Below are 27,763 nucleotides of genomic sequence, written 5' to 3'. Positions count from 1 at the left end.
ATGTGACAATAATAATTGTGGTATATGTTAAGCATTTACTGTGTGTCAAGCACTGTACTGAATACTGGGGTGGATACAAGATTGCCAGATGTCACATGGGGCTCACAGTCTAAGTAAGAGGGAGAATAGATACTGAATCCCCATTTTGCAGCTGAGGGAACCGAGGCCCAGAGAACTTAAATGACTTGCTCAAGGTCATGCAGCAGATACATGGAGGAGTCAGGATTAAAATCCAGCTCCTCTGATTCCCAGGCCTGTGCTTTTTCCATTAGACATTAGGCCTAATGTAACAAATGATATGTTACCTTTCTTTGGGAAGAAAAAGCACCTGGATTTGCACCAGAATAACCCTTTCAAGCAAGGCTAAGGAAAAGTCACTATGACAATGATGAATCTATAAAGTTCTTTAGTGACATCCTGTGATGGAAGTGAACTCTAAGAACCCAGCTCCTTCCTCCTTTTCCCCTCTCTCCTTCCCTCCATCACCATGATCCTAGGAAGAAGGATTCCCCCCTGCAAAGAAACAGTAATTCTGGGCTAGCTACATTTTAGCTCTGATTATGAGGTGAAGGAATGATCTGGGACTCCAGGTTCAGAGCTGTCCTGAGAGACAAATAGGACATTCAACACCTTGAGGTGAAATTAGAATTTAACTCCTTGAAAGATTTGCTTCCAACCCCAGGCTGTCTTGAGGTTTAAAAGAACATGGGGTCCAAAGCTGATCATTCAGTGGGTTAAATATTTAACCATGGGAACTTGCTTCATGTCCTGCAAACTAGGCCAGAGGAAGCGGATTTAGATAGACACCACTGTTGCGAGTCACAGAAATTTTAAACCCATAATTTTGTCCCACATGGTATACCTTAAAAAACCTATCCAAATCAAAAACACAGCTGGGCTAAAGAATGACAGTTCTCTAAGCTGAGGATTCCAGGATAAAATGTTTATTATACCAAGCCTTTAAACTGACACCCATTCATTTTGTAAACAAATACAGTGCATATAGAAATGAACGACCAATATTAAAGAATTATTAGAAAATGGATAGCTCCATTAATAGTTCTTATGTTGACTGATTAAATACAAATTTAGTTTTAAGTATCTCTCACTGTTGCTATAATTAGTAAGAAAGATGAAGGAAAGCAAATGCCACACCAGTGATCACATACGACTGACAGAACAATAAATACCTGGAATCATTACAGCACAAAATAAAACATTTGCACTTTCCCATATTGTGCGTGGTTGAAGGCGTGTTAAAAGATTTGGGTACACAACTTTTGTCCCATAGTTGAAACCAAGGCATTTATAAAAGAAAAATTCCACAAATCAAACTTCAACAAATGGAGACAGAGTGCTTATTATGAAAAGAGAAAACCCAAAATTCAATTCTCCCCCATTCAAGTATCCTACTTATTAAGCCCCACTGTTAGCTTTTAGCATTTCATGTACCTTAAAATAAGGCATTGGTACCCATGTAAAAACTTTAACAATGTCTAAAATCAGACAAGCATGTATGTGAAAGACATAATAGTGGCACAAAAATAATTTCAACAAAAGAACATTTGGTGTGCTATGGCACGACTTTGTTTCTACTACTAAAATGCCATAAAAAGTATGAATACAGTTAAAATCATTTGAAATATCTTTTCTACCATCATTTTTCAGCACCCATTAAAAAACAAGAGTGAACACTCATCAGAACAGCCCTGAATAATCTGTGACATTCAATGTTCCTTTAAAACGTGGCTGGACAGAAATAAATGCCTAATGCCACAATGCAACCAAGTAGCTGTATTCATTCTCATTTTAGTTGCAGAATTTAAACATATTTGCTTTGAATAATATGTACTTGATTGAGGTTGACATTTGCTTGGTTTGAGTTGATGGTGAGTGTTATCTTAAAGCTTCATAAAGATTTGGTGCAGAATCCTTTCGGTCAACAGAACTGGGGATAACTTGGCCAGTTCTCACATACCCAAACAAGCCACCATTCTCCCTGAATCTACCTGACATTACAGCAAGATTTGAAATCTAGGTCTTCCCTCACTGCAATCGTGCCCCTCTAAGGCACACCAGTAGTGATTTCACAGTTTCACAAGTTTCACAAAATAGAAGATAGGAAGAGATTGATTGTTGGTAGAACAATGTTCCGATTAAAATTGCACAGGCTGGTTTTACCACAAGAAAGGAGGAACACAAAGTAACACCTGTCATAATTTTTCACTGCCATCGTTTAATCAATGGAGCCTCCAATAGGCAGTTCTTAGCCTTTCCACTTTTTACCAGCTTTTCCTCCCCCAGTGCTTAGATGAGCAGCGTGGTATTTCAGACAGACTGACCAATAGAAGTTGCACCACACTAAGTATGGCAAGACAGAAGTATGAATTCAGGTAGTCCAGAAGAATTTTACAGACAACTGATAGATAACAAGGTGAAGCTTCTGAAATGCCTTTAGCATCCTTAAAAAGCCATTTTCTGGGGCATGTGATTTTCTTCAGTGCTCTCTTAAAGTTTAAAATTAGCCAGTACAACTGCAGCAGCATGGAGCTATAAGCACTGATACAGCATGCGTAACTCCAACCCTGGTTTTTTTGCTCGGGACACACTTCCGGCCTGTCCTTGCTGATGATGTCCTTTAAGGGCACCATGGCAGATATCAAAGAGGAAAGGGATCTTTATAATGCAGAAAATTATAGAGGTAGGGAAGTATGTAGATGGTAAAACCTATTAAAATATTTCATTTAAGATATAGAGCAAACCCACATAAAAAGTGTTTGTTGTGGGGGGGAGACACAAAAAAATCTTGATCTAACTGTGATTCCACAATTTATGAAAATGCTCTTCTTTCCCCAGTTATTACTACCATTTTTCATTAATGCTGATTAATTTATTTGACTTAGATCATAAAAAGACATTCTTATAGATAACCCCAATATTATAAAAGATAATTTGGGGAAAGTTTAAAAGACCAATAAAAAGGCATTTTAATGTTTTATATCCACAGAGATAGACACACACACCCCACAGATAGATGCAATTGTTGCATAGTGGTGTTTTAAAAACACTACATTCTAGCAGTTGGACTCAAATTCAATTATACACACACATCAAACTTAGTTTGAATGATAAGAACCTGTAAAAAAAAAATCCATACACATTCATGTTGCTCTAACACCTAAGCAAACACTTTCTTGAAAAGTTTACTATAATATTCATTTGAGCCCAAAGATTGCTTGGAAAAGCAAAAATTGCATTTGAACATTGCGTAATTAGCTTTATATGTGCTCTGGGTGACTCTGGAGGCAGGAGAGCATCTCTCTGACAGGTCTTCCTGCATAACATATTTGATACACAGCAGTGAATAATGGAAACCTAAGAAAAATGGAGGAAAAAAAGGAAAGGTTAGACTTTGTGTGTTGACTAAAACAAGGTAATTTTTCCTGCTTGTGTGACCTCAAAGATCCTGCAGGCTAGTTCTGTGAGTTACTTAAGAGAAAATATCTGAATTTTGCATTCCTGCTAACTTTCACAATAAATGGCTACTTATGGGTCATGTCTCGTGTATGTATATACACGCCTCTGAAAGATATATGCACATCGCCATCTTATGTGTACACCAATCGTGACTCAGAAATATACTCTCTTTACTCCCATAAATGCTCATCTTTTTGCATAGTTTTTTGCAACCCCTAAACAGGGGAGGGGCTGTTGCATGGGGATTTAAGACTAGCAATACGGGGAGCAGGAGAAAAAACGAGAAGGAAAAAAAGGGGAAAGAAGAGGGAAATACACACACAGACCAATCCTGACTTAGAAATATCCATAGATCAGGGATCTCTGCACAAAATTCAAGTAGAGCCAAATTCAGGTATTTTGTCATCCTAAGTATCTTCATAGAACTAGTCTGAAAAGAAAAATATTTTTTAAATGTTCATGGATAGAGCTAATCATTAAAGTTTTTCTGAATCACTCTCAAAGAATCAATGGTATTTACTTAGTGCTGCCCCATGTGCACAACAAAGTAAATGTTAACGAGCAAATCTAATGAGGTGTGCTCAGGTGGAAACCTCGGATTCAAGATCCAGGTATCCCCAAGGCTGCTGAGTAGCCTCCAGCATGTTGCTTCTGGACTTTGGTTTTCCTGTTGGCCTCCTGAGATGAGTTCTACAAGACTCCCTCCCTGCCTCAGCACAGGCATGTTTTGGGACCAAATCAGATGGAATGTTTGGTAATGTGAACTCTTCAGAGATGGACACTAAAGACTCAAGGGGTTGTTACATTCTACAAAAATTACACACAGGTTACAGAGCTGTCACAACATGGACCCCTTCTCAACATTCCGTACTAGAACAGCAAAGTTATCCACGGCTGATGGAAAGAAGATAAAGACAACAGTGTCTAGCACAAAGAGAATCCCCTACAAGCAGTGCCTCTTGTAGAAATGAAATCAGAGATAGTTGAAGAGAGCCTGCCCAATTGCAAACCAGAGGAAAACAAATCAAATGCCACTGAAGAAGGGGTGGTGGCCTAGTGTTAATAGCATGGGCCTGGGATGCCACTTCTCTGTTGTGTTACCTTGGGCAAGTCACTTAAATTCTTTAGCTGTAAAATGGGGATTAAACCTGATTAGCTTGTATCTACCTCATCACTTAGTACAGTGCCTGGCACATAGTAAGCACTTACAAATGCCATTAAAAAAAAAATATTTCCTGCAACCAGCTGGAGGCCCCAGACAGGAGTGATAACCATAATAATAATAATGTTGGTATTTGTTAAGCGCTTACTATGTGCCGAGCACTGTTCTAAGCGCTGGGGTAGACAGAGGGGAATCAGGTTGTCCCACATGGGGCTCACAGTCTTAATCCCCATTTTACAGATGAGGGAACTGAGGCACAGAGAAGTTAAGTGACTTGCCCACAGTCACACAGCCGACAAGTGGCAGAGCTGGGATTCGAACTCATGAGCCCTGACTCCAAAGCCCATGCTCTTTCCACTGAGCCACGCTGCTTCCAGATTATGAGGTGATTTTCTAGGTATCTGAATTTTACAGACACTAGTCAGCTATTAAACACAACTCTGGGTGGATTTCAACCTTCCTAAAATTACAGTCAGAAACAGCAGGGATTCACAAAGCTCTCTGGAGGAGCTTTAATTGTGCCAGAAGACATACAGAATATTATTAAATATCTTTCCATTACACAAAGGAGCACAATCCTCCCAACTACAATTCTCACACACACTGAGTACTTTCCAGGGTTAAGAAACAAAGCTTTCTATCTGAGACCTGTAACTGACACCCCACATCTATAGCAACAGCTCTCAAAGGTACAGTGATCCCAAGAATACAATAAAAATTAAAGTGGGAGAAAGCTGAATGTGGGCTTCTCATACATTACTTTTTGTTACCTAAGTAGAAGACACATTTAGTATGGAGATAGCATTTAGCTTTTTAAATATATATATATATATATATATAAAATTATCTGGACCCTAAGGAACTGCAGAAGAGTTAAATCTGTGTCACCAGCATAGGCTAAAGGCCTATGAGAATGGAGCTGTCCCTAAGCTCCAAGTCCTATGACAAAAATCTGTTTTAAAGCTTATTAGTGTTCTTCCACCATCTGTTTCCTTAAAAAAATTATTCTCAGGACCTCTTAGGGCCAAAACAGAGAGTCCCTTGACAACAAATTTCCTGTTTCTACCTAAATGGTATAAGTATACTTTAAATGAAATACATTTGTTACTTGGAGAAACCCTCGGGTTACAGGGGAAGAATGACCCATTTTCCAGTGAGCCCTTGACTTGGGAAACACTCTGAATTCCCAAACAAGACTAGTTTCTTTTAGCAGATGGGATTTTTGCTGGTTTAGCCTGGGGAATATGCATATCAATCAATGGTATTTGCTGAGTACTTACTGTATGCAGGACACCTTACTGATCACTTGGGAGAGTAGAATACAACTGAATTGGTGTACCCTGCTCACACATAGAATGTAAGCCCCATGTGAGCAAGGAAATGTGTCCGGTTCCCTTCTATTGTACCTATCCCAGCGTTTAGTACATTGCCTGGCACATAAGTGATTGACGAATACCACTATTACTATTATTGCTATTAAGTATGAGAAGCATCAAGACCTACTGGAAAAAGCATAGAACTGGAGTCAAAAGACCCATATTCTAATTTCGGCTCCACCACTTGCCTGTTGTGTGGCTTTGGGTAAGTCACTTGACTTTTCTGTGCCTCAGTTTCATCATCTGTAGAATGGGGGTTCACTTCCTGTCCTCCTTCACTGACTTTGAGTCCCATCTGGAACAGGGATTGTGTCCAACTTGATTATTTTCTATTTCCGTGCTTAGTACAGTGCTTGGCACACATAATGCACTTAAATACCATTATCATTGTATTATATTTTAAATCACAATGCTTGAATGTAGTTTTATCCATTTACAAAAGACAGACTGTAAGCTCATTATGGGCACAGAATGTGTCTGTTTATTGCTATATTGTACTCTCCCAAATATTTAGCCCAGTGATCTGCACACAGTAAGCACCCAATAAATACAACTGAATGAATGAGGTCTGAGAAAAGGGATTCAATTCTGGTAAAAATAGAAACCTCCAACAACATCCTCCAGCTTCACTGAAGAGGAATATATCACCTTGTTACAAGTCCAATGTAACAATTACACCACAGAGCACAGTATGGAATGAATGGGTTAATAGTGAAGACCTAAATTTGGTCATTCTTTTAGAGAAGTTCATGCTGAGGATAAAAGTTTCACTGTAGAAAGAGGGAATGGCTATCAACAGTGTTCCTTAAAGAGGTCATTAAGTGCTCCCATGGATGTGAGTGTGGGGGTGGGGGACAGTTACCACTAAGACAGCCAAGACAGCTATTCCAGGTAATAGTGAGGGAGTAGAGCAGACAATAATAATGATGGCATATGTGAAGGGTAAATATAAGCTAATAAAGTAGGACACAGTCCCTGTCCCACATGAGGCTCAGTCTTAAACCCCATTTTACAGATAACAGGCGCAGATAAGTTAAGTGACTTGCCCAAGGTCACATGGTAGACAAGTGTCAGAGCAGGGATTTGAACCCAGGTCCTCCTGACTCCCAGGCCTGTGTTCTATCCACTGGGTAATAATGCTTCTGAAGCAGATGTGAAAGAGACCGGGGAGAGACAGTATACTACCTATACACACACAAAGCAGAAAGAATTCTTTTCAGCCCCACTCACACAAATGTGTAGCAGCATCTTTTCTGATATGAAAAGGATTGTTGTGCACTCCTTCCTGTTTCTCAAGTTCTCTCAAGAATCAGAAACAACTTACTAAGTATAAAGGTACTTACTGCTCCACTAGCCCTTTCTGTTTGAGTATGCGGAATACTTCAGCAGAAGTTTGCGGCCCCTGGAGTTTCTGACCATTCAACATTTCTTGCTCCAACTCTTCAATTGTCTTAAAAAAAAAAAAAAAAGATTAAACAAAGGAAAAATCTCTTCCTGGTTTTACCAACATGCATCACAGGCTCACAGTATCAGTAAGTGAAAGGCATCGTGGGTCATTCACTGGAATTCCTAGCCTGGGCAGGGCCTCAATAGGACAGATCAAAGCCCTAAGGTGGGAGTCCCACCTGTCAGGGACCAATTCATTAGGTAATAGTAGATGAAATGGCTTGGTTTAGTGGAAAGAGCATGGGTTTGGGACTGAGAGGCCATGGGTTCTAATCCCGGGTCTGCCACTTATCAGCTGTGTGATTTTGGGCAAGTCACTTAACTTCTCTGTGCCTCAATTACCTCATTTGTAAAATAGGGATTAAGACTGTGAGCCCCACATGGGACAACTAGACTACCTTGTATCTACTCCAGTGCTTAGAACAGTGCTTGGCACATAGCACTTAACAAATACCGTCATTATCATTATTATGATCCATCATCCCCCTACTACTCTCAACGCAAAAGTGATGATTTTCTGGGCTCTTTGGATTAGGATTGAGAGTCCTTTGTGGGACAGGGACTATGTCCAACCTGATTATCTTGTATGTACCCCAGCGCTTAGAACAATGCCTGGCACACAGTAAGCACTTATAGAAATGCTAAGGAGCACAAGAGGACACTTCATATTCAAAGGGGAATGTTACTTGAGGTTTTTAAAACCCAATAAAAGGGTTTTTTATGGTATTTATTAAGTGCTTACTTACCAGGTGCTGTACTAAGTGCTGGGTGGGATTTTTCTGAGGTGGTGGGGGAATCTGAATTTCTGACCTCACTAAGCCTGCCTTCTCCAAATGCCTGACCCGGCTGATGGGGGGGAAATGGTTGAAGCCATTTGGTCATAAGTCAGGCAAGAGAGAAGATACAATAGCTCCAAGAGGAAGCTACGGCCACTACCACCCAGACTCTGGTGATTTCTTCCAAATTGGGAGCCTACCCATTTTGCTTTCAAAGTGAGAGAATGGTAGACAGGCAGGTTGATTACCTTTCCTGTTCTGGCAAATGCCTCAGCCACCTTCCGATTGCGGCCTCCATAACACGTGGTGATCAAGTCTGCCACTCCGCAGCTTTCCAGAAAAGTAGCTGTGGACACCTGCCCTTTGCAGAAGATTTTGGCAAAGGCAATCATCTCCATGAGTCCGAGGCGAATCACGGCAGCTTTGGTGTTGTCTCCACAGCGAAGGCCATCACAGAATCCTGCTCCCACTGCCACAATATTCTGACAAGGGAAAGGGAAGCTTCAGCAATACAATCTCTACTTCGGGTCAAAAGTAAGTTACACAAGGGGCAGACCGAGGGAGGGGGCCAAGAGAAAATTTCTGTTCCTGAAATATATATGCTTCCCAAACCTAGCAAATGTATTCCAAGACCTCTTCCCAAGACCCCTTTTTTGCCCTTGTAGAGGTTAACTTCAATATCCAGATCAACCTAAAGCAGGATGGCAAATTCTTAGGGTCTACAAAGGGACAGCACATGACTGCAGAATCAGGAAACTTTATTCATTCATTCTCCCTCCCTCTCTCCAGGCTTGTATCTCCTCCTGCCTTCAAGACATCGCTACCTAGATAACCCCCGGTCACCTCAAACTAAACATGTCCAAAATAGAGCTTCTTATCTTCCCACCCAAGCCATGTACTTTCCCTGACTTTTCCATCACTGTATATGGCACCACCATCCTTCCTGTCTCACAAGCCCGTAATCTTGGTTATATCCCCGACTCATTTCTCTCACTCAACCCACATATTCAATTCGTCACCAAATCCTGTCGGTACCACACAGCTGTGTGACTGTGGGCAAGTCACTTAACTTCTCTGTGCCTCAGTTCCCTCATCTGTAAAATGGGGATTAAGACTGTGAGCCCCACGTGGGACAACCTGATTCCCCTGTGTCTACCCCAGCGCTTAGAACAGTGCTCTGCACATAGTAAGCGCTTAACAAATACCAACATTACCACCTTCATAACATTGCTAAAATCCGCCCTTTCCTCTCCATCCAAACTGCTACCACGTTAATACAATCATTCATCCTATCCCACCTGGATTACTGCATCAGGCTCTTTGCTGATCTCCCAACCTCCTGCCTCTCCCCTCTTCACTCCGCTGCTTGGATCATCTTTCTACAAAAACGTTCAGAACATGTCACCTCCCTCTTCAAAAACCTCCAGTAGTAGCTCATCCACCTCTGTATCAAACAAAAACTCCTCACCATCACCATCACCAGCCCCCTCATACTTCACCTGGCTTCTCTCCAACAACCCAGCCCATACCCTTTGCTCCTCTAGTGCTAACCTTCTCACTATGCCCCGATCTCGCCTGCCTCACCGCCGAACCCAAGCCCACATCCTACCTCTGGCCTGGAACACCCTCCTTCCTCAAATCCGACAGACTTTCCCCTACTTCAAAGCGTTATTGAAGGCACATCTCCTCCAAGAGGCCTTGCTAGACTAAGCCCCACTTTTCCTCAACTCCCACTCCTTTCTGAGTCTCCCTGACTTGCTCCCTTTGCTCTTTTCCCCCCACAACCCACCCACCAGCTCCCAGAATCACGGCACTTATGTATATATTTGTCATTTTATTTACTTGTATTGAAATCTGTCTACCTCCTCAACCCCCATAACTGTGAGCTCACTGTGGGCAGGGAATGTCACCATTTATTCTTGTACTGTACTTTCCCAAGCACTTAGTACAGTGCTCTGCACACAGTAAGTGCTTAATAAATATGACAATGAATGAATTCCCATTTGAATATGAAAAGTGTCCTCCTGTGCTTCTTAGCATTTCTATAAGTGCTTACTATGTGTCAGGCACTGTTCTAAGCGTTGGGGTAGATACAAGATTATTCAGATCCCCAGCAATCAATAGATCAGTGGTATTTTACTGAGTGCTTACTCTGTGCAGAACACTATACTAAGTGCTTGGGAGAGTACAATACAACACAGTTGGTAGATATGTTCCCTGCCCACAAGGAGGAAAACAGCACAGATCTGAGAGTCAGAAGGACTTGGGTTCTAATTCCAGCTTCACCACTTGTCTGCTGTGTGACTCTGGGCAAATCATTTCACCTCTTTATACCTCTGTTACCTCATCTGTAAAATGGGGATTAAGACCGTGAGCCCTTTGTGGGACAGGAACTGTGTCCAACCTGATTAGCTTGTATCTATTCCAGCGCTTAGAACAGTGTCTGACAAATAGTAAGCACTTAAAAGATACCATCATCATCAAGGAGTCTTTGGTCTAGAGGAGAAAGACAATATGAATAAATTATGGATATGTATTAGGCTTGAGGGTGGGGTGGATATTGAGTGCTCAGAAGGGAATGAGTGTGGCCTACTGAATAGAGCAGAGGCCTGGGAACAATATATTAATTGCTTGGAAGAGTAAAATACAATAGAGTTGGTAGATTCCTTCCCTGCCCACAAGGAGGAAAAGGGCACAGACCTGAGAGTCAGAAGGGCCTGGGTTCTAATTCCGGCTTTGCCACTTGTCAGCTGTGTGACCTTGGGCCAATCACTTACCTTTTCTGTGCCTCAATTACCTCATCTGTAATTAATACTGTAAGCCTCATGTGGGACATGGATTGTGTCCAACCTGATTAGCTTGTATCTACCCCAGCATTTAATACAGTACCTAGCCCACAGTAAGTGCTAAAATACTATGAAAAAAAAACAACCAAAAAGGTTGATCCCCTCATCACCACCACTATTGGTATTTTGAGCCCCTACTTTGTGAAGGGCACTATACCAACTGCTTAGAGGAATACAATAAAACTAAAAGGCAGTTCCTGACTGAGGAATTTATAATTCATAGATTTTCCTCCAGTCTTGACCATCTCACTGATCATCTTTCCTCTCCAGAGGGGAAAAATCCAGGAGATGGAACTTAAATCCAGCAATCATGCAACTTGCCAGGCGGGGGACCCCTCTCAGGGTCTCACCTGGAGAGTTTCCAGTACTCTACCAGTCTCGACTACAGGAGGGAGAGTCAAGCAGAGGCATACCCATTCCATTCTTAGCTTGGGCAGTGGCTAGCAAGTGAAAGGCAATCTGCTACAAGTCAAAACTCACCTGTGCTGGGCATCAGCAGCATGGAAGAGAGTCGAGGGTGGAGACTCAATTCGACTGCATGGAAGGTGGCAGCGATAAACAACTTCTGTATTTTTACCAAGAAAACTCTATGGATCCCCTACCAGAACGATTGCAGATGGAGGTGGGGCATTCTGGGAGAGATGTGTCCATGGCATCGCTATGGGTCGGAAATGACTCGATGGAATAAGACAAGATAGGTCAGGGAAGAGCACAGGGAGTGGAATCTATTGACTGGCTTGGGCTGCTTAGCTTTGTCAGAGGAAGGTAAAGGTGGGTCATCCCTCAAGCACCTTAGTACAATCTCTTGCTGGGAAAGAAAAATTCCCAGAGGAGGCATATGCCAGGCAGGAAGCATGGGGCCAATGGGGCCAGCTGGTGGATGAGTGGCCCTGCACCACAGACAAAGGGTGAAGGTCACAAGCATTTTCCTCTTTCCAGCCCTGCCATGGCTTCTGGCATTCATGAATGGTAGAAGAGTCTTTGCGGGGGAGGTGGGGACTTTCTCAAACTAACTCAAAAATTATGTCCACTGTTCCTCACTCCATCTTACTCCCAAATAGAGTGACAAAATACACTTTTAGGTTAGAAAAAAGCAAGTTTAGAGATAGCACCATGGAAGGAAAGGGAGATGGAAGGCCGGGTCTGGGAAGTTGTTCCAACTAGCCTTTTGACAAGTCACTGCAGGTACCGGTTACATACTTTTTTTTGAATTTCCAGACCAGCCCTTGTTCTCCTATCTATTACATGAATGCAGCAAGGATGGTGAGTGGTTATCTGTGAGGGCCAGGAGCTTCTGGTTATCAATATTCAGTGCGAGAAGGGCCCAGGAGAGCTCCAGGATAAGGGTATTTGAATAAAAGGGACAAAGCGGCCAAGTCCCTCCCTGGCCCCTCTGCTGTTTGCCTTCCAAGCTTCCCTAGTCCTCTCTTCCCAGGTCTCCTGTCAAGGTCCCTGACCTTCCTCCAAACCTTTGCCAACCTGTGAAGATGCTCTTTCTAGCTAATTGTTGTGCATTACACCCTTGGATTTCTACCACATTCATTTACTAAAGGATTCTCTCTTCAATCATTTCGCTTTGTCCACAACATCCCTGTGAGGGCTGATATCCTCATTCCCATTTTATTGGTGGGGAAACTGAAGTCCCCTTTCCTGTAGACCATGCATTACCATAGAAAAGTCATGAACTGGCTGCATTCAGGAGGCTGGCAAAGGTTTATTTATGGTCTTGGCTAACCACATTTGAAAGGATGGGGAAGGACAAAAAAGGCAGTAAATCAACACAGAAGCTTCAGGTAATGAATGCTCAGTGAAATATCCTCTGGACCAAATGCACAAAAACTAATTAGTTTCAGAAGCAGCATGGCCAAGTAGACAGAGCAAGGGCCTGAGAGTCAGAAGGACCTGGGTTCTAATCCCGGCTCTGCCACTTGTCTACTGAGTGACCTTGGGCAAGTCGCTTCATTTCTCTATGCTTCGATTACCTCATTTGTACAATGGGGATTAAGACTGTGCGCTCCATGTAGGACAGGGACTGTGTTCAACCTGATTTGCACATACCCACCCCAGTTCTTAGTACAATGCCTGGCACATAATCATAATAATGTTGTTTGTTGAACGCTTAAGTGCTTAATAAATATCACTATTATTAAAACTTACTAGAGTCATTCTGGATCAGCACTACCCAGTTTTTGAGGGGCTTTCCAAACTCATTTCAATGAAGACCTTTCACATGCTCAGAGTCTGAATATTCTGACACTTTTTCATCAGGGATGGATGGAGAGAGACCATGGAAGTGTCAAGTGCAGAAGTTTCCATGAGGCTGGTAAGAACACTGCCACTTGAGAGAACTACAAGGCTCAAAATGTTGACCCAAGTAAAATAAACCTTGCCTTTTTATTTCCTCACCGGTCAGACAGAAGGAAGTCAAAGTGAGCATAAAACAGGCTCCCTCAGTTTCCTCATGACACCTGTAAAACAAGGCATCCACTGCCAACACCTACAAGCAAAAAGCTCAAAACACATTTTTTGCTAGAAGCACAGCTCTTTAATCATCAGAGCTTCTAGCAGAAGGTGAGGAAATGTCTGCAGTTATTGAATTCCGTGGCAGATGAGTCTGTCATGATTATGCCCGGCTCTCCCAATCCACCAAAAAAAAAAAAAAGCATAAGGAATAAATACCACAAAATGAATTTTTCACTCAGGATGATTAATACTAAAGATGGCATTTATTAAGCACTTATGTGCTAAGAACTGGAGACAGTATAAAATAATCAGATTAGTCTGTCCCACCCAGGGCTCAGCACATAAGAGAAAGGGAGATCAGGTATTTTACCCCTGTTTTTCGGATGAAGAAACTGAGGCACAGAGAATTTTTAAGTGACTTGCCCAAGATCACACAGCAAGTAAATGGCAGAGCCGGGACTAGAACGAGGTCTTTTAATTCCCAGTCCTGTGCTCATTTCACTAGGCCATGCTGATGATAAAAACCTGTTAGAGCGGTCAAACTCTCCCAAAGTGCTACAAACACCACACACCTCTCACTGGGGCTTAAGATGAAACCTTGGTGGCTTAGACCTCATATAACAAGTATTCAAGACACTCCCAGCATATGAAATCATATAATGATAATTGTAGTATTTATTAAGTGTTTACTATGTGCCAAACACTGTAGAAAGTGCTGGGGTAGATACAAGACAATCAGGTCCCAAATGGGGCTCAAATTCTAAGTAGGAGGTAGCACAGGTATTGAATCCCCTTTTTGCAGATGAGGGAACTAAGATACAGAGAAATTAAGGAACTATGATTCCTTCCCCACTGTGACCCCTTCCCCACTGTGACCCCTTCTTGAGTTCACAAAAACTTTGTAGTGACTAGAGTATGGGCCTGGGAATCAGAAGATCATAGGTTCTAATCCTGCCTCTGTCCCTTCTCTGCTGTGTGTCCTTGGGGAAGTCACTTCACTTCTCTGTGGCTCAGTTACTTCACTTGTAAATTGGGGAAAGAGACTGTGAACACCACGTGGGATAGGGACTGTGTCCAACTCGATCTGCCTGTATCCACCCCAGTGCTTAGCACAGTACCCGGCACAAAGTAAGGACTAAACAAATACCACAATTATTATAAAGGGCACATTCTGCTATATATCCAGAGTACTAGCCTCAGAATGGAGGATTAGAGATTAGATGTAAAGACTCTGTGGGTTTTGGGGTTTTTTTTTGCATATAGATACTACAGAAACACTGGCAGAGGAATGTGAGAATATCATAAATAGAAGACACATATGTTCAAACCTCCTTCCCAGACTGCTTACATTCCAGCAACCCTGATTACAGAGAGACTATTAGGTCATTTGAGTATCACATGCTGGAATACCCAGCCTGAGTCTTGAAAGTGTGCAGACACATTTTCCCAGGGAGCAATGAGGAAAAGCCAGAGGGTGGGTCTGTTCCAGTCTAGAGCCACTTAGGTTTCTCAAATGTCAATGACCAACTCAACCAACTCAACCCAATACATATGGAAATAAATCCTGTCAGTAATATTTTGTTACTTAAAACTTTGGTGTTAAAAAGGACAGGCCTGGTAGTCAGAGGACCTGGGTTCTACTTCTGGTTCTGCCATTGGCCTGCTATGTGACTTTTAGAAATCATAACTTTTTGGTGCCTCATCTGTAAAATGGGAATTCAATACTTGTTCTCCCTTTCCCGTAGACTGTGTCTCACATGATTACCCTGTATTGACCCCAGTGCTTACTAAGTAAGCACACAGTAAGTACTTTAATTACTACAATTATTATTAGAGCTACTTATAATGAACAACAGGCTGGTAAGGCGGTCCCCTGATTTATTTTAGAGTGGGTCTGAATTTATCTTAGAATAACATTACTTTCAGACAGGAAGTGACTAAGGATGGTTTTCAGCAGAATTAAAAGGCCAAGGTAACCTCAAAAGTCAAAAACATTTCTCATTCTCAGACTGCCCACTGTGGCCTGCAGGTGTAAACTCACAACCCATAATTTGCTTGCAAACTATTTAAATCCCAGCAAATTATCACCAAAATTAACACCAAAGGATGTTAGCCCAACTAGTAGATATAATACCTCCCAACAATCAATTAGGCCTGGCAGTTGTTTTTATTGACAACTACTTGGTAAAATGCAGTACTGTAGTGTGGGAAAGAGCAATGCAGGGGTGAGAAAGAGCACTGCAGGTGTGAGCCACCAAGTAGCCCAAGCTCCTCTTTGGCACCTCTGATGTTTGCAGCTCATAGCTCTGGCACCTTTGGGCCATTTCGGTTATTAAGGTCAAAACTAAATTTCTATTTTAAATTCACAAACCTCTCATATACATACAGTATATGAGTATTACTCATACTAGTTGGCTGCTCTTTCAAATAAGCTTGTTATGACTAAATATGTGTGGTGCTATCATTGTCTGGTAACAGTAAGAGCACTGCTATCATTCAAAGTCATGAAAAATTTAAATTGTAAAATTATATCAATGTGGCATTTACTGAACACTTACTGTGAGCACTGCACTATACAAACACTTGGGGAGACGATACAAAGAGTTGGCAGGCATTCTCCCTTCCCTCAAGGAGTTCACATTCTAGAGGAGGAGGCAGGTATTAAAATAAATTTTGGATAGGGAAGCAGCAGAGTGTAAAACTGTATACTTTACTACCTTGGGCTAGGGTAACAAAGTGCTTAAAGGGTATACCAGGTGCAGAGATGATGTTGAAGGTAGGGCAAAGAACACAAGGAAATGAGTCAGGGAAGGCTTCCTGGAAGAGATAAGATTATAACAGGGCTCTTTTGAAAATGATATGTATTACGCACTTACTACGTGCCAGATACCAAGCATTAGAGTAGATACATGCTAATCAGGTTGGATACAGTCCATGTCCCACATGAGGGTCACAGTACTAATCCCCATTTGACAGATGAGGTAACTGAGGCCCAGAGAAGTTAAGTGACTTGTCCAGGGTCACACTGCAGACAAGTAGGGGGAGATAGGAGACTAGGGGCAGACCTAGGATTAGAACCCAGGTCCTGACTCCCAGGCCCAGGTTCTATCCATTAGCCCACACTGCTTCTCAGACTGTGAGGATGAGAAACGTGGTGGCCTTTTGGGTATGAAGGAGGGAGGGAGCTCCAAGTCAGAAGGAGGACATGAGCAAGTGGTCAACGGCAAGACAGACAAGATTGAGGTACTGTGGCATTAGAAGAGTGAGGTGTGCAGGCTGAAGTGTACTAGGAAATTAGTGAGGTTAGGTAAGTCAGGGAGAATTTATTGAGTGCCTTTAAAGCCTATGGTAAGGAGTTTCTGTTTGATGAGGAGATGGATGGGCAACCATTACTTTTTTTCAAAAGAAAAATGATCCAGGCAGGAAAGTGAATTATGAAATATATAGTAGCTTTAGCCACAGCACTGCTTTCATTACACATTAAGCACTTTGGTAGCAACAGATTCCAACTTCTTTCTTGGAAGAAGCAGATCATTCACTGTCAGAGAAAAAGTGTCAATAAAAAGCAATTATGCTTTGAAGTAAAGTACTCCCTTGCAGCCCCGAGCACCTAACAAGGTTTTCTGGGTAAATGGCTGGGGGTTTTGGGTGCCTCTGCTCCTCTCTCCTCCAGCACACTTTCTCTCTCTCTCTCTTCCTCTGTTCCCTCCTTCCCACGCCCCCGACCACCAACCACCCCCACAGGCAGTGAACAAATATTACTGGTATTGATCATGATACTGAGTGCCAAGTTTGGGCAACTACAATGTTAGGCAGTGAGGGGAATTTCAGAGAAGAATACGACATGGTCTAATTTGCTATGTAAGTTAAAACAGATCTAGAACTTTCCCAATGGTTGAATGCTCAACTAACACAATCGCTTGAAGGGAGAACAAAAGGGAGATTTAACTTACTCTTCTGGGGCAGTAAGGTTTATAACTAAATGCTACTGTTAGTTGGTCACTGGCTAGCAAATCAACCTTTCATTACTCTCACCCCTTTCCCTTGTTCTTTCCTAATCTCCAGTCATTGTCCTATGCACCAACCTAAAACCAAAAATAAATGAATAAGGCCATCCTCCAAATCCTTGCTTCCTCTACTAAATCTGAAAAGACAGTTCATTCAGCTCTCATGGAGACTTTTGGAAACATTTTAAATGGAAATGACAAGAGAAATCTCTATAAATGAAATTTTTCTTGGTTTGGAGTGACACTATGGCCAGTTTCATACTGCCATTACTTCCTGAAGTGGCACCAGCCTGGGTGCAGGTCCAGTTCTGGTGTTGGGTTAGGTTTGGGGCCCAGCTAGACACCACTGTCCAGGACTCTGTACACTGTCTCCCTCTGAAGTAATCTGGTCTTGGCCCAAGATATGTGCTACTGCTGTTTGCCTCCCTTGGATCTGGGCAGAAGCGGTTTCCAGAAATGGCAGCAGTGTTTCTCTGGGAGCTGGAGAAGCAGCTGCTTCAGAAGCAGCATGGTGTAGTGGATAAAGCACTGGGAGTCAGATGGACCTGGGCTCTAATCCTGGCTCTGCCCCTTGTCTGCTGTGTGAACTTGGGCAAATAACTTTACTTCTCTATGCTTCAGTTACCTAATCTGTAAAATGGGGATTAAGACTATGAGTCCCATGTAGGACATGGACTGTGTCCAACCTGATAAGCTTGTATCTACCCCATTGCTTAGTACAGTGAGTGTAACTTCTCTGTGCCTCAGTTCCCTCATCTGTAAATGGGGATGAAGACTGTAAGCCTCATGTGGGACAACCTGATTACCTTGTATCTCCCCCAGCGCTTAGAACAGTGTTCTACACATAATAAGCGCTTAACAAATACCAACATTATCATTAACAAATGGCTTTTTTTAAAAAAAGCCATTTTAGTCTCATTCATTCAATCAATCATTTATTGAGCACTTACTATGTGCAGAACACTGTACTAAGCGCTGGTATCAGTTCAGCAGCGACAGTACAGGCAGGTCTAGTTTTTCAATCATTCAAGCATATTTACTGAGCACTTACTGTATGCAGAGCATTGCATTAAGCACTTGGGAGAGTACATTGCAACAATACAACAGACACACAACTAGGCTTTCAAGCCAAGAGTGTCAGCCAGAAGGGGATCATATGTAGCCATGGTCAATTGGTCTCAGTTCTTTTACTTCATGGCACAGTCGGTAGAGCACAGGCCTGGGAGTCAGAAGGTCATGGGTTCTAATCCTATCTCCTTTGTAACCTTGGGCAAGTCACTATACTTCTCTGGGCCTCAGTTACCTCATCTATAAAATGGGGATTAAGACAGTGAGCCCCACATGCCTACATCCATCCCAGTACTTAGTATAGTTCCTGGCACATAATAAGCACTTAACAAATACCATCATTATTATTATTACTTTTATTACTTCTGGATAACTTGGGGGCTAACTGCCTCTTCTCCACCTGTCAGCCTCAGTCCTGAATGGTACCCCTCCCCTACCTCCCTCCCCTTGCAGTCTCTTCTCTCCTGGCCCCACTCTCTCAAGCTCAGAGTGGCCCAAACTCTTTAGTGTACTGGACCAGGGAGGAGCCCCAGCCCAGGTAAACAGCAGCAACAACACACCCAGGCAGTATTTGTTGATTCCCACTTCTCCCTAGGTCTCACCACTAGACTTATCCTTGGAAGAGAAGTAGCATGATGAGCTTGGAGGAAAAGTGTCAGATCAGAGGGTTGGCCTTGTGTCTGAAGATGATGCTGCCGACAGGGAGACCGAATTTATGAATGTCTGAGAGAGAATATCCTGCATCCTTTGTCCATGAGGACACAATAGTGTGGCCTTTTGGGCCCCTTGCTATCTAGTGTAGGTATCTTTTGGATGTCAGTAGTTAAGAGGGGAAGCGGGAGGTCCTGTTGTCAGCAGTTGTTTTTGCAGAAGTCGGGGAAGGACTTTAAAGGCCTGACCACTGCAATTTTCTGATTGCAAAACCACCCCATCAGCTAAGCCTCCCTGAAGAAAACCTTTCTGAAATAAGCGGCATCCATCAGTCACCCTTCAGGAGGCCACCTAATAAAAATGATAAAATTAATGGTGTTGGTTAAGTGCTTACTATGTGCCAAGTACTGTGCTAAACACAGTTAGATATGAGATGATCAGGTTGGACACAGTCCCCGTCCCACATGGGGCTCATCATACTCTCAGAGGGATGGAGAACACATGTCTTGACTCTACAGATAAGAATACCAAAGCACAGAGAAGTTAACTGAATTGCCTAAGGTCACACAGCAGACAAGTGGTGGGGCTGGGATTAGAACAGGTTCCCTGACTCCAAGACCTGAGCTCTTTCCACTGCTTCCACGCATGCACCCTGGCCCAGTGCTATGATTTTGAATCCACACCCAGCTAGTCTGTGTGCTCCAAGTGATACCATACTTCCCGGACAATTCATTTTCACTGTTACACAGTAGTCCTAATCAGAGGAGAAACAAGAAGGAAGGGACACTGGTAGATGAGGGAGCAAGGCAGAAAAAGTTAAAAACCTATACTTCTCCATATTAAAAACCTATACTTCTCCATACCAACCAGGAATCTTTCAATTATATTGCTTCACGCTACTTATAATTTATTTTAGTATCTCTCTCCCCTTCTGGATTGTAAGCTCCTTGAAAGGCGGGAATTAGGTCTACTGTCCCACACTGAGAATCAAGAGATTGTAACCCTGGTGCTGTCATTGACTTGACATTGGGCAAGGCACCTAACCTCCCTGGGCTTCAGTTTTGGAGAAGCAGCGTGGCTCGGTGGAAAGAGCACGGGCTTTGGAGTCAGGGCTCATGAGTTCGAATCCCAGCTCTGCCACTTGTTGGCTGTGTGACTGTGGGCAAGTCACTTAACTTCTCTGTGCCTCAGTTCCCTCATCTGTAAAATGGGGATTAAGACTGTGAGCCCCACGTGGGACAACCTGATTCCCCTATGTCTACCCCAGCGCTTAGAACAGTGCTCGGCACATAGTAAGCGCTTAACAAATACCAACATTATTATTATTATTACATTTGTAAAACCGACATAACACCTGTTCCTTCCAAGTTTATGAAGAGGATATGAACAAAGTGGAGAAGCTGTGTGGCCTAGTGGAAAGAGCATGGGCCTGGGAATCCCAGATCTGCCTGCTGGGAGATCTTGGAGCAAATCAATCTTGGAGCAAATCACTTTACCTCTCTGTGCCTAAATCTCCTCATCTGTAAATATGGGGATTAAATATCTGTTCTCCTTTCTGTCCCATATGGTACAGGGCCCATGTCCAAAGGGATTATTTTCTATCTACCCCAGTGCTTAGGACAGTGCTTGAACCACAGTAACTGCTTAAATACCACGATTAGGTGTGAAAGTGCTTCAGATACTTAGATGCTTCTCATTATGGGACCTATTAATATTCTGGCTTCTGTCATTCCTCAAAATTTTGCAAGATGATATCTTATCTCCCCACCCCTCTACTAAGAATAATTTAAAGTGATCCAGTCTACAAATGCCAACCTGTTTGGTAGCACTTGCAGACTAAATCCTGATTTACTTTCTTCAAAAATTTGGCTAGTCAGTGAGTGATAAATGGAAGATTAATCCTGCTGACACACTTTGGATTAAAAGCGCTTAACACAGCTTGGAACATGTTTGCTGAACAGGAATCATACAAAATACGCTCCGGCAGCCACTTGGACATGGCTCTCTTGCACACAGTTTAAGCCCCTGTGCCACTTCAAATAAAATCTAAACTGGAAAGGACCTTTCACAGCTTTAATCCTCCTTCAGAGAACCTTTTTTTAAAAAACAGTTACAGAAGATGGGTAAATTACAAAAGATCACTTAGAAGATATAAAAAGTCCAAAGGGTCCATTCCTACCCCATTTTTTTTCAATTCCTCCATAAATCTAACTTCCTCTAGAGGCCTTCCTTGATTAATTCATAGCACCTCAAATGTAAGTAGACTAACACCCATTCTTGGCAGATGGGTATTTTGATCCTATCCTCAATACTCCTGCATTAGTTATTTGTTTTATTTATATAAATATAACACATATATAAATATAAATATTTTCCTCTGCCCATTCAAATGTTTAGCTATTTCATCTTGATGTGCTTGTACTCCTTCCTGTTTAATGCTCATTCTTCCTCCAGCTTTCACTATCTGTAGGCAGTTTTTGTCTTTCTCTCATTAGATTGCAGGCTCTTTGATGACAAGGAATTTATGTTGTGCTACTGTTTCACTTTCCCAAGTGTGAAGTTTAGTGCCCAGCACTCAGTAAGTGCTCGATAAATGCCACTAATGAAAATGATTTGTTTCTGTGCCCCTGAGTTTAGTTTAGCATTCTGGACTTCTCCCATCCTAGCAAAAAAGGAAAGGAAAAGATCTTTTAGAATTTTCTGAGAAAATCCATAAATCAGCTGGCAGATGATAATTTCCAGAAACCATTTTAGGAATCTGGGCCAATTGCAGACTTCTGAGATTTCTGTTTTAGTAGCGACTGCAAATTCAACCACCACTGAGATATTCTTTCAGTGAGTCCTCCCTTTACGCAAAACCTAATCTAAACATTAATATTGCCTTTGAACTGTGTTTTACAGAATCAATACTTACACCGAGAAATCCAGAATCAATACTTACACCGAGAATACAAATCCATTAGATGCAGGATTTTGGCAACTAGAGAAGACTTATCTTTCTGCCTACTCTTCTTCCCAACTGAAATTCCCTCTCCTTCACATTTGATGGAACACACCTCTCCCTATCTTCAAAGCCCTGCCACCTCCTTCAGGAACCTTTCACCAATTAAATTTTTCTTCTTCCCAGGACATAAGCCCTCAATAGCACCTCAGCACTTTTGCTCTCACAACCTTTTGTTGCATGTTTGTATCACACTTCACATGCTCTACTATTTGAGCACTTCTTCCCATTTGTAAATTGAGTTGTGTTTCCCTTTTGGGGGAAGAGGTCAGGCTTTCTATTGTACTTTCCCAAATGCTAGTACAATAGGTGCTCAATAAATACTATTGACCGATTTCCCTTAAGAGCTGTTATCTGCATTATTCCCCCTACTCCACCAGCCTGAAGAATTCTGCTTCTCAAGTTTACTGATAAACATTTTTAAGCTGCAGTACAGTCCAACACAATGTGCAGTTCAATTGCTGAAATCTGATCTTGTGGTCCCCAGCCAAGTTGAATGGACAGCTATGTGGCACTTGGAAGACATTTTGCACTTCCATCTGTTGTCATCATTACCGTTTTCAACCCTCATTCACATAGCGCAGGCAGCGGCAGAACAATCTGGCCACGGATCTCATGGCAGGATTTTAATTTGGGGTCCTTCCTGGGATCAAGAAAATCTCAGCAGTTGAGAGGAGCCCCAAAGTCCCACAGTCACCTAGGACCCACAGCCCTAAGACATGCATACTGCTGGCTAGCTGTGTTCCCAATGTGCAGACCCCAAATCCTTATTCCTGGAGTCCAGAAAATGCCTGCATTTTCATGAGCAAAATTACTGGAGCTAAGGCAAATTCTTAAATTTCTTAATTGTCACACTGTTTGCTTTGCCCTGGAGTGCAGGAAACAGAAGCATGGATCTCCCAACTGCCAAGGGACCTTGTCAGGCAGACAGGTTGGCGCTCCAGCCTGGGCCAGGAGAGATGGGGTGTGGTGACTAACTGAACAGTACAGAGATGATAGTTGATAATACAGCAGTAGCCATGTCAAGAAACTGCAAGGACTATATCTACAAATTCCAACTGTACTCTCCCAAACACTTAGTACATTGCTCTGCATACATTAGGCACTCAAATCACCATTGTTGGATTGATTGATTGAGACTCTGCAATTGCCTACAAAAGGCTGCAGGAAATTCAGGCTTGCTGCTGGGATGAGGGAAGTGGTGCTGCTGAGGAACGAGGAGGGGGAAGAGTGGAAGGCCTGAGTTTTCCGGTGCAAGTCCCAGGATTCCTGCTGAGCCAAAGTAAACTCCCCAAGTTGGGCTCAGGTTGACTTGGCCCCCTGAGAATTCTCTGTCCGGATTGTGACCTGGAGCTAGACCGGGCCTCTTACAGCAATAACCCCCGGGGTTGGGCTGAAAGACTGATCTCTGGAGGGAAGGGAGCCAGGGAACCCCTGACTACTCCCCATAAGGAGATTAGCTAAAATGCCATGGGGGCAATGGAGGAGGGGAGGAGACACACCTCCCCTCTCCCTACCCAAGAAAGCTGACTTCCCCAAAGTGGATGGATGTCCCTCTAACACTCACATGGACTTTACAACTGCAGGGGACTGCAGCAGGCACTGCCATAAATCTAAAAACAGGCATCTTTGTTGCTTCCTGCAGAAATGGGGAAGTCTGTAGCTAGCAAGGAGACTGAAGAGTTGGGGGAGGGGGGAGGAGAGAGAAGAGTTAAGACATTTAGTTTTGGCCATGTCCTCCCCAATGATTTTTCTATCACTCTAGACACTACAATCATCCCTGTCTCCCCATAAACTTAGCATTATCTCCCTTTAGACTGTAAGCTTGCTATGGGCAGGGAAAGTGTTTACCAATTCTGCTATACTGTACTCTCCCAGGTGCTTAGTACAGTGCTCTGCACAGATAAGCACTCAAAATATACCACTGATTGATCTTCAGCTCATCTCTCTTATTTAACCCACATATTCATTGTCACCAATTCCTAATAGTTCTTTCACAACATTGCTAAAATCCACTCTTTCCTCTCCATCCAAACTGCTACCATGTTAATCCAACCAATGCTTACCTCCCTGCCTCCTGTCTCTCCCCACTCCAGTCCCTACTTCACTCTGCTGCCTGGATCATTTTTCTACAAAACGATTCAGTTCATGTTTCCTCCACTTTTAGATAATGGTGTTTGTCCATCTACCTCCATGTCACATAGAAACTCCTTTCTCCTTACCATCAATTTTAAAGCACTCAGTGACCTTGCCTCCTCCTATCTTAACTCTCTGATTCCCTTCTATAACCCAGCAAGCTCACTTTGCTCCTCTAACGCCAACCTACTCACTGTACCTCAATCTTGACCATCTCTCCTCTGATCCCTCGCCCACCTCCTGCCTCTGGCCTGGAATTCCCTTCCCTTTCATATCTGACAGATCACTCCCTCCCCACCCCTTCAAAGCTTTATTAAAGTCACATCTCCTCCAAGAGGTCTTCCCTGATTAAGACCTCATTTATTCTGCTCCCTCTCCCTTCTGCACTGCCCTTGCCCTTGGATTTGTGCATCCCAATCTCAGTCCTACAGCACTTATAACTATCTCTTTGTGGGAAAGGAACATGTTTACCAACTGTTATATTGTACTCTCCCAAGTGCTTAGTACAGTGTTCTGCACATAAGTGCTCAGTAAGGTGACTGAACCCATGCTGGTCAAAGGAATGTCTTCAACCCCCAGAAAGTACAAGATTCTTATACTTAGGTGTACTCATTTCAAGGGCTTGGGTGGCAGAGGGGTGAGGATTTTAAGGGTTGGGGGGAGGAATAGGACCTGGGAGGGGACAGGCTTCAAAGAGCAAATAGATCTGAAAGTCACTATTTTGGATGTAAACTCTCAGGTCTTTTCAGAGGTGAAGGATGAGTGGGTCTGGGAGCCCACCTCAAAAAGCCAGAGGGGAAATCACCTCCATTGAGTTGGGTCCTATGATTCTACATCATTCTGCAGGGTCAGTATGATCTCTCAGTGGCCAGGGGAACACTAATGTTGTATGTTCACTTTGATGCAGACCCTGCTAATAACTGTATGATCAGTCTCTCAATCCTTCCCTGCTTTCCCTCACTAATTCCAACTAAAAGAAAAAATATATATTGTCCAAATTTATGTCTGCAATGCAGCAGATGGCCCCTTTGATCGCCCAGCTGTTGAGTGTTATCATTATACGCTCTGCATTTAAATGTGCTTTAAACAATTTCATATCTAAAATTATCACTATCAGGGGAAGTCATATTTAAAACCTTTCCTCATTTCATATTTCACATCAATTCTCAAAGGCAATTGGCCATAGTGAAATCCTCCCATCTTGAACTAGGATGGCAAGACAATGGAAAACAAGAAAATAAGAAAGAAACCATGAGAACCAGGCTGAGTCCTGAAATACTCATCAATCTTTAGAAACCACTGGACACTAGGGAGACTACAGGCAAAAACTGCAGCTGAAGAGTCATGTAGACCACAGCACAATGATCACCAGTACTATCGATAACACTGTTAATCAATCGACGGTATTTATTGACCACTTACAATGTACAGAGCACTGTACTAAGTGCTTGGGAGAGTATAATACAATAGAATTAACTAACATTTCCCTGCTCGTAATTAGCTTACAGTCTACTGTCCCCCTCCCTACTCTCCACATTGAGACTAAGTCTCCAGAGAGCAAGGGATGGTGTCTGCTTTGATCTTATATCTTTTCCTCCCTGCTTTAAGGCTTGAACAAATTATGTGCTTACATGCAACACTACTACTAAAACAAGACTACACAAGTACAGACTATGGTTGGAAACCACAAGGAGAGAGCTTAATTTATTCAGAGTTCTCTCGAAAGTACGTTATCACATTCTCCAAAACTACACCTCAGCTAGATTTGCTCATAGGTCGGTAAGTGATGACAGCTACTTTCACCAAATCCTGGGGCACATTCCTAGTACATTTTCAAGGAGAATTCTGGGAAGATCAATAAATGTCAGAGAACATAAAACTACTTAAAAGCTTCTTGCCAGCATGTATTTGGGATAAGCGGGGAGGAAACACTTCAAATTTTCAGTTCAGATATAGGCCAAAAGATGACCACTTGGAAGCAAAAGTTCCTTGGAAGCCCTTCATCTTTAATGCCCCTTTCCCCACCCAAGTGCTTTTGTCCTAGGCAGGATTTCTTGGCTACCGGGCCTGACTTCAGTACTGTCTGCATCAGGAATATTCTGTTCGTAAAAAGTGTCTAATAGTTTCACAAGCCAATGCTGAGCAATTAGGAACTAAGCAATCTTTATAATGCCCATGGTTGTCAACTGGTCATTACTCTAATGAAGTACTATTAAATACACATAAAAAAACTCTACCAACAAAAACACACCAGCCAAACTTAGACAGCCGGGCTTTTAAGTGTGGCCTCTTGCCAGCACTTAATGAGTGGTTTTCTAACACAAACATAAGAAATATGGACCAGTGCTGGCCAAGGGCCCTCATTTCTAATTACTTCAATTTAAAAATTTCCATCACTTGTGTACGTACTACCCATTCACCCACACACACGTGCACTCATAAAATAAAAATTCAGGAAGGAAGATTTTCAAGTCTGACAGGAAAGCTATAGTCTTGGTAAAAATCCCATAAGGGAAAAATGTTCTCTATTGTTGGATACCATGATTTGAATTCTGTAACTGGGGACAGCGTCTTTGTAAGATATGGATTATCCTTGTGTAGCTTTTCTCATCCATGAGCCAAAGCTCCTGCTTGACCAACTTAACGTTCTTCGTATGCCAATAAGACAGACTGGCATGAACTCTCCCTACTTTATAGATGAGAAGGCAGATGGAGATTAGAAGAGAGGCCCCAGACAACTGCAAAAACCAGTGGCAGGCCAGGAAATGAAACTCAAAGCTCTGATGTCATACATATCTACTACCAACAATTTGTCAGGAGTTCTTCCCTAAAATACTGCAACTGCATAAGCACTTAGTACAGTGCTTTGCACAAAATAAGCACTCAGTAAATATGACTAACTGATCTTGTCTTTCAGCCCATCTTCATGAACTTGGCTCACTAAAACTTTAACTGCTGCATTTCCACATTGACCCTTTTCTGAACAGAAGTAGAAGTGGCTGAGGTTACCTTAAGAGCACCACACAGTTCAACTGTATCTGCATCATCTACCACAGTAATTCGGAAATTTGGAGTCTGCAGGAGTTCTTTGAAGAGAAGGCCATTCTCCAGTATTTTACTGCCTGTGAAAGGGAAAGAGAAATAATGAATAATTTACTTAGCTTTTTATTTAGGCCTTTTCCATCTACGGAAGAATGCTTCAAGTAAAATGTTTTTACTTTGATGGTTCTGCTTCTCAGAAGGGCCTGCTATTTTTGCTTTAAGACAAAGCTATGTTAAAACAACTGCAAATTGCTAAAATGTACCAAGACTTGTCAATATTTAGAGTATTCCCATCCAAAATAAATTCTCTTG

The 27,763-nt window shown here is 42.5% G+C and overlaps 1 protein-coding gene and 1 non-coding gene across 2 annotated transcripts in view; one reads left to right on the top strand and one right to left on the bottom strand.

The window, feature by feature from the left end:
• Positions 1 to 922: 922 nt before the first annotated feature.
• The window catches only part of GPD1L (glycerol-3-phosphate dehydrogenase 1 like), a 61,530-nt gene continuing 34,689 nt past the window's right edge, over positions 923 to 27,763 (bottom strand). The window contains exons 5-8 of the mRNA XM_029070693.2: positions 27,419 to 27,531; positions 8,486 to 8,719; positions 7,359 to 7,465; positions 923 to 3,375 (exon numbers count right to left, since the gene is read on the bottom strand). Coding sequence (XP_028926526.1) covers positions 3,279 to 3,375; positions 7,359 to 7,465; positions 8,486 to 8,719; positions 27,419 to 27,531 — 551 coding nt within the window. The 3' untranslated portion in view covers positions 923 to 3,278. The remainder of the gene's footprint in view (positions 3,376 to 7,358; positions 7,466 to 8,485; positions 8,720 to 27,418; positions 27,532 to 27,763) is intronic.
• Positions 11,416 to 11,553, top strand: LOC114813927. Its single transcript, XR_003761671.1, has one exon. It is a non-coding gene; the product is annotated as a small nucleolar RNA SNORA7 (small nucleolar RNA).

This window comes from Ornithorhynchus anatinus, chromosome 8 (genome assembly GCF_004115215.2).
Source record: "Ornithorhynchus anatinus isolate Pmale09 chromosome 8, mOrnAna1.pri.v4, whole genome shotgun sequence".
Taxonomy (NCBI): domain Eukaryota; kingdom Metazoa; phylum Chordata; class Mammalia; order Monotremata; family Ornithorhynchidae; genus Ornithorhynchus; species Ornithorhynchus anatinus.
The sequence above is the reverse complement of the archived record's forward strand: the minus strand, read 5'-3'. Positions and strand labels throughout refer to the sequence as shown.